General features: G+C 45.3%; 1 protein-coding gene across 1 annotated transcript in view; it reads left to right on the forward strand.

Moving 5' to 3' along the window:
• DPF3 (double PHD fingers 3) overlaps window positions 1–11,476 on the forward strand; it is a 340,339-nt gene that overhangs the window by 258,670 nt on the left and 70,193 nt on the right. Inside the window, 1 exon segment of the mRNA XM_042781015.1 lies at window positions 7,019–7,097. Within this exon segment, the coding sequence (XP_042636949.1) occupies window positions 7,019–7,097 (79 nt within the window).

Consider the following 11,476-nt stretch of genomic DNA (forward strand, 5'->3'; position numbering starts at 1 on the left):
AGGGAGAGAGAGAGAGAGGGAGAGAGGGGGAGAGGGAGAGAGGGAGGGAGGGAGGGAGGGAGAGAGAGATCAACTTGGATAAGGAAGGGGAAATAATTTACTGAGCACTTCCTGTGGACTTAGTGCTATCTCTTGTGATTGCACACAACCTTAGCTCCAACCCTCTCAATAACTCTACAATATACATGTTGCTGTAAGGAGTTCTGGTGACACAGTGCCTAAGGCATTTGATGGCTAACCAGAAGATTGGCAGTTCAAACCTGCAAGGGCAATCTGCTTCCATAAAGATTTACCACCTCAGAAACCTAATGGAGGTCAGTGGGTTTGGTATTTTGGGTTTGTGCCCATTTTACAGCTGATGAGACTGAAGCTCAGAGAAGTAATTTATCCAAAGACACCCCAGATGGGATTAAATCTAGATCTGTCTGATTTTAACGTGGCAAGAGGAAGATTCTTGAAGGATGCTAGTGAGGCTACTACATGGATTAGATGTGGGTGAGCAGAGGACAGGCTAGTCCATGACAGAGATAAATAAAAACAAAGACATAAATGTAGGTGTGATCATGGGATGAACCTAAAGGGATTGGTACTAGATTTCCTTTGGAAGTACAAGTGGGTTTTAGGTGGTAATAAATGAATGTGTGAATGAATGAATGACCATAGTTTCCTGTCTTTCATCCCTTTTGTCTCATTGGTCTGGAATTCATGCAGGATGGATTAGGCAGGGCAATGTGGAGACAGAACACCAGCTAGTGTGTTCTGTGAACAATTCAAAGATCTATTGATGAGTTCCTGGATTAGAGTGTGGAATAGGAAAGTTTAAGATGGCCGTTGACAGGAGAAACAACAGGAATTGGATCTAGAGAACTGAGGAGAAGAAGCAAAGACGAGCAACTCACTGACTGACTGACTGGTTGATTGATTTACTTATTTAGCTGATGTTTATTAAGTGTTTCTTACGTGGTCTGGCCCTGTGCCAGGTGCTGAGTATACTGGTGGTCCAAATAGACTTGATCCTTTATGTAGGAATCCCTGGATGGTACAGTCAACATGGTTGGCTGCTAACGGAACAGTTGGAGGTCTCTCAGAAGAAAGGCCTGGCAATCTCCTTCTGAAAATTCAGTCCTTAAAAACTACAGAGCAGAGGTTTATTCTGACACACGTACAGGTGTCATGAGGAGGGATTAACTTGACACAATAGTAATTGATTTCTGGTTTTCTACCTGATATAAGGGAGACAGAAAATCAATAAGTAAACTATTTTAGTCATGCACCACATAACTGCACTGGGCAACACCCTACTGGGCATCGTTTGACCATGTATACATCTGTGGTTCCATAAGGTTGTAGAGTTCAGAAATCCTGATTGGAGAATGGGATGTAGTGGATATAACTGGATGTTGTGAATGCAACAGCTTCCTGCATGCAACACGTGTATCTCCTGTATATTGTAAAGTGAGTGTGTTGACAAGTATATAATGGTTCAGTACATATATAACCTACAATACGTATATCTTGATAGTCATAATAAATGTCTATGTCACTAGCTTATGTACGTACTGTACTTTCTATCATTATTTTGATGTGATCTTTCTCTACTTACAAATAAAAAGTTTGCCATTTAACACTGTATGCTTCGACTCGTAGGTGGCAGCATCTGTTCTTGTATATTGCATGTCTCTTGAGTGTGGTAGTGTTATTTCTCTGTTTAATTTTCTTTTAAAAAATACTATCATGAAGTGCATCCCAAATGCAGCAAAACCAGTGCCAGTAATAGCAGCAACAAGAAGCAAAGGAGAAGTATCAATTTGGAGTAAAACAAAAGGTTATTAAGCATTACGAATCTGGAAAATTAGTGAATGGTATTGCTCATGATTCAGGCATGTTCACACGATGTCCAAATCACATAACCTTCTATTTCATAGAATGTATCATGGATGTTACATGATACATAACTGTTGCAAAAAAAAAATGTGGGACCTGTGTTGTCTGGCCTCTTCTAACTTCACAAAGGAGAGAGAGAGATGGCCATCAGCATCAATAGCACAAAGCTGGTTCCTATGAGGTGGAGGTCAGACATGCCACCACCCTCCAAGCTTTCCACCAACTCTGACACCAACCATCCCTCCCATGACACTCTCTACATTTCTGCTGGGTTTCATAATCCATTGCAGTGGCCACCCAGAATTCACAGACTGTAGTCAAAATTTTGAGGTTTATTAGGGAAATAACAGGTTACCATTCAGGATCAGGAACACTTAGGATACATACAGTTCTTCAGTGAGGATGACCTCCCCTCCCTCAGCTGTGCCCCAAAGCAGATCTCTGGTCCTCAGCCCTCAGCCTGCATCTGCCTTGCCCGGGCAAGTGTTACAAAGCTCTTTCAGCTCCATGGATAAATGCTCAGAGGCACCCCACTCCATTAGTGGGGCTCCTGCCCGAAGGTACTCAGCTTTCTTGTTCTGTGGACCAGGAAGCCCACTGCTCTGTCTCGTGCAGGTCTCTTGGTTCTGCCTCTGCCACTCCAGTATCTCTGCCACTGCTCTCGTTGTCTCTCTCTGTCTCCACTAAGTGTTGCAGCTCCCTCTCTGTCTCCTGGGTTAAGGAGGTCCAGTGAGGGGATCTCGGGTCCAAAATCATGCTCTACTTCTGATTCCTTGTTCTTGATGGTAGTGAGATTCCCCTGTTTCCGCCTGTAGGATGGCTCCTTTTAAGCCTAGCAGATGGCAAACTGAGCAGTTTCCCACATTAAAGTTCCATACACCTCATTTCCATGGTTCCCTCACAACAAGGGTGCCTTGCGTTGTATTTACCTTATTAATACGCCATCCAATCTCCTTGGTGGGCTACAAGCACCTCACATTTGCATAGTTCCACACAGTCATCTGGTGGGAGTCACAAAGACCATGGCTAGAAGGACCATAGTTCACCACAATGTAACTGTACATGTATAATATGTTTGATAATGCTAAAAGTTGTAAGGAAACAGAGCAGGATAAGGAGAAGAGAACAATGGAGAAGGTATGAGGGGCATTTTAAGCAGTGGAGCAGGGAGGGCTTCTCTGAGGAGGTGGTGACATTTGAGTAAGAAGAGTAGGATTCTGAATTTCTAAGTCTGAGATGTTCTTGGAGTCTAAGAATGCTACTGCCACAGGAAGAATCCTTTGCCTGGCTCCTTCCAATGCCCTATAGCACCCCCCCCCCATTTTGCATCTGAGGAAACTGAGTCTCAGGGAGCATGGGGAGTAAAGAGTTGCCATGCTGGTCAGCCTTGCAGAGTGAAATTAAACCCTGAGTGTCAGCAGGTCCCTCTTCTCCTCCCTGGCTGCTCCCCTAGAAGCCTGCGTACTTTCAGCTCTGCGTGACTCCTCCTCTTTTCCCCTGTGGTATTTTTAGTCTCTCACAGACAGAGCCCCTTCCCCGAGTCTGCCATTGCCTCCGTCATTCTGCTTGACTTGCTTTCACCTGCTCAGAGGCTGCTGTGACAGGGCTGCAGGCTGCACATGTCAAGCTGTCCCTGGCTTCACTGAGGCAGGGGTTGGGGGAGGGCGGCTGAGGGTGACCACCTCACTGTGGGCAGGCAGGGAGGCCTGTCAGTGCCTCAGGGTGACTGCCAGTGCCTCACAGCTCCCTCTTTGGGTCAAGCCTGAGTAATGAGGGCGAAGGGAGGAGGGTGCCACTTGTCAGTTTGTGCAGGGGGTGGGTGGTAGGAGGCAGAAAGAAGGAAAGACCAGTAGGAGGGAGGGAGGGAGGGAGATGGGATTTTTGTAATTTGTTTTGAAGAGAGACAAGCTGAGGAGGTGGCAGAGGTGGTAGCTTGGCAGGTGGTGTTGATTGTGATGTGTGTATGTTTGTGTTTTGTGTGACTGTGTGAACATTGCAGACCTAGGGTATAGGTCTTTCCGCTTGCAAGTCCCCAGTGAGTGTGTGTGAGTGTACATGGATACATTTGAGTGTGTGTGTGTGAGTGTGGGTGTGAGTATGTGCTTGTGTCATGAATGTGTATGGGTGTGTGTGTGTAAGCACCTCAGACCTGGAGTATAGGCCTTTCCACTACAAAGTCCCCAGTGAATGTGTGTATATGTGTGTATGTATGTATAAGCATTTCCAATCCCGGTGATAGGTCATGTCCACTGTGTCTCCAGTGAGTGTGTGAGAGCAAAGTGTGTGTGTGTGTGTGAGAGAATATATGTGTGTGTGTATGTTAGTGTGTGTGAGTGTGTATGTGAGCACCTCAATCCCAAAGTATAGGCCATGTGAAGTCCCCCAGGCTACTTTTCTAGACAGGTCCCTGAAACTACCCCATTTCCCTTCCGCCTCAGCCTGCTGCTGTGTTTTATTTTTCTTCTGCTGCCCCTTGTTCTCTGTTTCCAAAGACCTCAGCAGTCCCTGTTATTTCTTGGGAGTTTACTGCTGCTCATCACCAGAGACTGGCCTGGAGGAGGCTAGGGTGTTACCTATGTGACCAACGGAGGACTTATAAAGATTTAAAAATAAACCTTGCCGAGTTCTTACGGCCACTGTCCCAGGGCTGCATAGCTGCCAGCTCTCTCTCTGGCTGGTCTCTTTTATTCTGAAAGGTAGAGTCCACCCCCTGCCTTCCCCTCCCAGGTCATGCTGACACTTTCTGGAGCTGCCTGCAGGTTGGTGGTATCAGGAGTCCAGCCCCAGGGGAAAGTGAGGTACAAGGTTTCTGTTATAGGCTGGAGGCCCAAGGGAGACCACAAAGGGAGGCCACAGCTAAATCCCACCCCCTAGAGTAGATTTAGGAGCTCTGGTGGCATAGTGCCTAAGGAACTTGACTGCTACCCAGAAGGCTGGTGGTTCAAACCCACCAACCCCTTCTCGGAAGGAAGATTGGGCAATCTACTTCCATAGAGATACTGCCTTGGAAACCCAAGGAGGGGTCGCTATGAGTTGGATCCCACTCGAAGGCAGTGAGTGAGTGAGTGAGAGCAGATTTAGCCAGGGTAGGGCTGGGGGTTCTCCTGGATCCCAGGCTCATGCCTTGGGCTTGAATGCTAGGCCTGGCTGGCCGCTTGGGACATTTGGTGGTGGTGCGGAGGTTGTGGGCATGGGATCCTGGGACTATGACTGCAGTTACCTTCTTGCCCCATCAGGACTTGTTCCTAATAGGCCTAGTATCTGTGACAGTAGAGTTGGCATCTTCTTTCTGTATTAACGAAGCTAGAAGTCTCAGGAGTTGGAGGAAGAGATTCTTAGCAAAACAGCAGTTTATGGGAATTCCATAGAAAAGGGCTTTTCAGTCAGACGGTCCTGAATTTTTTATCCTGGCTCTGCACTCATTAACTGAGTGACCTCAGGCCATCTACTTAACCTCTCTGTTGCCTCAGTTTCCTGATCTGTGATTTGGAGGTAATAATAGTACCTCACTAGTCTGGAAGTGCTCACTCATCTATGCCAAGAAATTTGGAAGACAGCTAGCTGGCCAATTGACTGGAAGAGATCTGTATTTGTGCCCATTCCAAAGAAAGGTGATCCAACAGAATGCAGAAATTGTTAAACTGTATCATTAATATGACAGGTAAGTAAAATTTTGCAGAACATAATTCAAAAACAGTTGCAGCAGTACATTGATAGGGAACTGCCAGAAATTCAAGCCAATTTCAGAAAAGGACGAATGTGTGATATCATTGCTAATGTCAGATGGATCTTAGTTGAAAGCAGAGAATACCAGAAAGATGTTTACCTGTGTTTTGTTGACTATGCAAAGGAATGTGATTGTGTGGATTATAACAAATTATGGACAACATTGTGCAGGATGGGAATTCCAGAACAGTTAACTGTGCTCATGTGGAACCTGTACCTAGACCAAGAGGCAATTGTTTGAACAGAAAAAGGGGATATACATGGTTTAAAATCAGGAAAAGTGTGTGCTGGAATTATATCCTTTCACCATACATCTTCAGTCTGTGTTGAACAAATAATCTGAAAAGCTGGACTATATGAAGAAGAGTGCAGTATCAGGATTGGAGGAAGAGCCATTAACAGCCTGAGGTATGCAGATGACGCAATTTTGTTTGCTGAAAGCGAAGACTTGAAGTATTTATTGATGAAGACCAAAGATTACAGCCTTCGTTATGGATTACTTCAACATAAAGAAAACAAAAATCCATACAACTGGACCAATAAGCAACATTGTGATATGATATGTGTAGAAAGATTGAAGTTGTCAAGGATTTCATTTTACTTGGATCCACAATCAATACCCATGGAAGCAGCAGTGAAGAAATCAAACAACGTATTACATTGGGTGAATCTACTGCAAAAGACCTCTTTAAAATATTAGAAAGCAAAGATATCACTTTAGGGACAAAGTACACCTGACTCAAGCCATGGTATTTTCAATTGCTTCATATGCATTTGAAAGCTGGACACTGAATAAAGAAGACAGAAGAATTAGTGCCTTTGAATTATGTTGTTGCAGAAGAATATTGAATGTACCCTGGACTGCCAGAAGAAGGAATAAATACAGCCAGAATGCTCCTTAGCAGTAAAGATGGTGAGACTTCACCTCACGTACTTTGGCCATATTATTAGGAGGGACCAGTCCCTGGAGAAGGATATCATGCTTGGTAAAGTAGGGGTCAGCGAAAAATAAGACCCTCAGTATGAGATGGATTGATGCACTGGCTGTGACAATGGGCTCAAACATAGCAACAATAGTGAGGATGGTATGGGACCAGGCAGTGTTTTGTTCTTTTTTACATAGGATCACTATGAGTCAGAACCGACTCAATGCACCTAGTAACAACAATAGTACTTTCCTCTTGGAGTTGTGAAGATTTAATGAGACAATGCAGGTGAGTAGCTGAGTGATTTGGGGCAAGTTATCTAATTTCTCAGAGCCTCAGTTTCCTTGTCTGTGAAATGGGGTTAATATAGATACTTGTGTTGTTTTGAACATCAGATGAAGTGATACAAGGAAAGTGTTCAAGGCCTTACATAGCACATGCTCAGTAACATGCATCCTGATATCCTCAATGTGTCTCCCCAGGCTCGAGGCTCTGCGGGTGGCAGAAGGAGGCACGACGCTGCCTCTCAGGAAGACCACGACAAACCTTACGTCTGTGACAGTAAGTACTAGCCAATCCCACCTTCCTTCCTTTGCCTCCTCTCAGCCCCAACCTCCCCTGAGCTTCCTCGGCTGGCTGCCCACAGAGTCAGAGTTGGCCTGGGCAACCTCAGACTCACTTGCTGCTGCCTCCTTGGGCCAGCACCCTTGGCTTGCACACCTGTCACCTTCACTGCAGTCATCGCCTCCTCTTTCTGCTGCTCCGGGCCCTGGGGCATTACTGGAAGAAGGGGAAGCAAGAAGCAGCCTCCCTAGCCTTTAATGCCTCTCACCTATCTCTAGCAGCGCAGTCTCCTTTCCTCCTCTCTCATTCACTCTGTCTCCTTCAAGCTTCATCCCCTATTTCTCTCTGTTTCAGAGAGTTAGAAACAAAAGCATAACTCAACAACCTCCAACAAAGGTGCTTGGCTCTTGTGACTTTTCATTTGTTTTCCTTTAATTTCCTCTCTCCTTTCCTAGGTAGGGCAAGTTACGAATCTTTCTCTGACGATGTCTTAGTTTAATAAATGCCCCTTGATCCATTTCCAGCCTTTCTTGCTTGCTTCAGAAACATCTTTTTGACAAGTGGCTGCCTGGCTCCCAGGCTCAGAATCGGCAAACAGAGCCAGAAAGGGCTGAGGGAGAGGAGCCACTAGCAGATGGCTGGTTCTAGGGCAAGTGGAGGTGGGTGGACCTCAAGAAGCTGTCTGCTTTAGGAAGGATGGCTGTCAGCCTCGAGAGTGCTTCTATCCTCCTCACCTGCCAGAGCACTGGGTGGTGGGTTAAAACCCTTGCCCTAGTTGTCTTCTCACCATATCGGGCACCATCTGTGATGCCATGGTGGCCCTCACACCACACTCCCTGGCGATCTTCCTTAGTCATCTTCTCTCTGAGGACGCAGACCCTGCCTTTGGAGAGGAGGGGCTGCAGTGAGAATGGCTGGGGGGCAGCTGAGGCTGAAAGCTGGCACCCTGGTTGCCCTCCTGCCCCATCCCCCCATCTTGCTAGTGTTTGCAGATTCTCTGTGAAGACAGGGAGAGGATCAGGGGAGATGGGGACACAGGGAGTGAGCCGGGGGTGATGCCTTTTTTCTTTCTCTTTACTGGCCTCTTTTGATTTCAAAAAGTTGTTCTGTGCCTGGTGGGGTGACAGCTGGTTGGATCCAGAACATTTTGCTAGAAGAACTCAAACTCCATGGCCCCCATTTGGCTGCTTAATACACCGTGCAGATGACATTCCTGAGACGACTCTGGCAGGTAACATCCCCACTCTGAAGCAATTCTGTTCCAAAATGAACAGGGAGCAGGGCACGGGATCTGATGGCCAACGGGCCTGCCTCCTCCGGGTCTTGCTTCCTGGGTGGGTTCAGTTTTGTCCTGACACATAAAAGCCCACGCAGACTAGCCCTTGGGAAGCTAGGGTGCTGGGGCTGTGGGCTGGGAAGAGTCCTCAGACCCTCAGTTCCATCTGCTTAGAGCAGTCCATCTAGTGAGAAAGCCAAGAGCGGCTTTGGAACTGGGGCATTGACACCCTATTCCTCTGTTAAGAAGTTTGTTTTCATCATATGACCATAGAGAGTGGGGTTCTGCTACCACAGATAGTGGGATTATTTTTTGCTCTCTCCCTACAGTTTTCATTGAATTTCCAGCCAATAATAATCCCATCTATTCCCAAACACACCCTGTGTGCCTTTGTCTCTTGCCTCACCCACCTCCTCATTCCTCTCTTCACCCTCTGTCTCCTTCTGCCTCTTCATGTATTATTTCCATGAAACCCCCTGGGTGGGTGTGCCTCTCTTGCTTGATTCCCCACTTTCTGGGAAAGTGCTTAAATCACACCCTCCCCCAAGCTCCTGTGGCTTTGTTTAGGGACTCTCAATGCCATTTGCTCTTTCCTGGCCCCCTCGCCACATGGTCTCTTCCTCCGTGTGTTTACCCTGTACTGCTTGGGCGGACTCATTGCAGACCTGATTGGGGCTTTCTGGAAGTCTCTGTAGCTGCTTTCTTGGCTCTGCCTGCACATGCGCTGCCTCCCTTTTCCTCCCTCGGCAAGGCAAGGTCCACTGCAGATTGCCCTTCTCTGTTCTGGCTCTCTTAGGAAATTGTGTGGCAGCTCTGTGATTAATAGACTTTATTTTTATCTGGTGCCCTTCAGACATGTGATCCTTTGGGATAGAAATGACCTTTGGAGAGGTCACAACCCCCCTCTCACTCCCCCAAACTGGGCCAGGAATGCTTTTAATAATCTCTAATGCATCCTAAGTAGAGAGGTGTCTGGTCACCTCCTTGAATGTCCCCAGGGATGGTGTTACCATAAGCTGCCCTTTCTTCCATGATTCCAGCTGTGCTTTGAATGATTGTTTTCCCTTAATATGAGCTGAAATTTTTCTCTCCTCCAGGCCCACTTGCCTTCTATGCATCTCCCCCCAACAAATAGGCACATCAGCATTTTGTCTATTCTGGGGGTCCTCTTGGCATCCCCTTGCATTCTTGGTTAACCTAGGGCGGTACCCATAATCGCTATGCCTCCCAGCTTGGAGTTGGCTTCCAGCTCTGCATTGAAGCACAACACTCCCATCAAGGCCAAGTGACTCAAATAGTCAGACATATTTCCTTGTTTATTTTATACATCAGCTTTTAACACTCCCATATCTGTAGAGAATAGAAATTGAAATATTTGGCCACCCCATCAGACTGGGCAGCGTCTCCACCCTGACGTAAATGCCTCTCCAGGTATATGCTCTTTTCTACTAATTTGATTATTCCTTCTTCCATAATTCACTCTGCATTTGGCCCTATTGAATCTCAATAAAGAGATGCAATAATATGTGACTTCAGTATACAAGATTAAATAAAGACAAATATAAAGGCATTGCTCAGTAGTTAAATTTCCTTCTCTACCAATTTGCAATCCCTGCCATTTTTGTATCCTCTGTGGTATAATTTGCATAATTCCCACTCCATCTTTCAAGTCATTTATGAAAATATTAGGCCACCTTGGACCTCCACACCTCTTTCTGGGTTTATATAGAGTGGTAAGAGCTATTTTTCAAATGTGATTGAATTTAATCCCTTCTGGTATTTATTTTTAAATATAGTGGTCCTATTATGTTCTTGGTCCAAACTTCCTTTTAAGATGGGTGATTGAGATATTGTTATCTTAGTCACAACTTCAGGTGGTAGTTTGTCTGTTGCCTTTCATTCAGCCATTGAATTTATTCCATTCCAGAGAAATATTAAATCTTCTGAACATAATTTATATTTTGTCCAATTCATAATATATATGGATGAACACTTCATTTTCCAGCATGTAACCAATCTCTATTAATTGTCTGGAAGTTTACTAAACTTAAGAATTAATGTTCTGCCTTTTCTCTTTCAATCCTTTGCCAAAGTGTTAATTATCTACAAACAAAGCAACTGAACAAAACTTTTTGGGGAAGGCCATCAGTGTTTGCCAAAGTGGGGGCCATGACAACCTGCACAGAAATTACATAGGTTTTTTTTATCCTTGTGATTTCGGTTTATAGAGCACATCAGTTTTCCATTCAACAATTCAAACACATTTTGCTTTATGTCATTGATTACAACCCCTTCAATGTAGCATCACTCATCCTACTACCTCCTTGGGTTTCCCATTCCCATTCTTCCTTCTTTCCTAACCCTTTCTGCCTCCTGAACTTTGTCCTTTGTCCTTGGTAAATGCTGTCCTTTTGATCTCAAATGGTTGATTGTCTAAGGAGCGGGTCCCTCCCTAGAGTTCACCTTCTAGACCTGTCTATTGTTTGGCTGAAAATTGAGCCACAGGGATCAGTACAATTCCAGGTCCAATGGGTGACTGAGGGCCATAATCTCAGGAATTTCATCAGTCTCTAGCCAACCAGTAAAGCCTGGTCTTTCTTTCTTTCTTTTTTTTGATGTGATGGAGTTTTATGATTGAGTGGGTCGATGCATTTTTTATTTATTTATTTTTTTCTGTGTTCTCTCCCCTCCCCTCCCACCCCTGGCAACCAACAAAGAAAGTTTCCCTCCATATATAAACCTTTCCTTGACCCTCCACAACAGTGAACTAATACTATATTTGTCCTTCTGTGACTGACTTATTTCACTCAGCATAATGTCCTCCAAGTTCATCCATATTATGCGGTGTTTTGCAGACTCAACCTTATTCTTTAGTGCTGCATAGCATTCCAGTATGTATATATACCATAGTCTGGCCATCCACTCTTCCGCTGATGGGCTCGTAGGTTGTTTCCATCTTTTTGCTATTGTAAATAGCTATGATGAACATGAGCATGCATGTATCTGTTCCTATCCTGGCTCTCACCTCTCTAGGATATATACCTAGTAATGGGATTGCTGGGTCAAATGGTATCTCCAATTCCAACTTTCTAAGGAATCG

This window comes from Orycteropus afer, unplaced genomic scaffold, assembly GCF_000298275.1.
Source record: "Orycteropus afer afer isolate SDZICR_OR568_19922 unplaced genomic scaffold, OryAfe1.0 scaffold00079, whole genome shotgun sequence".
Lineage (NCBI taxonomy): Eukaryota > Metazoa > Chordata > Mammalia > Tubulidentata > Orycteropodidae > Orycteropus > Orycteropus afer.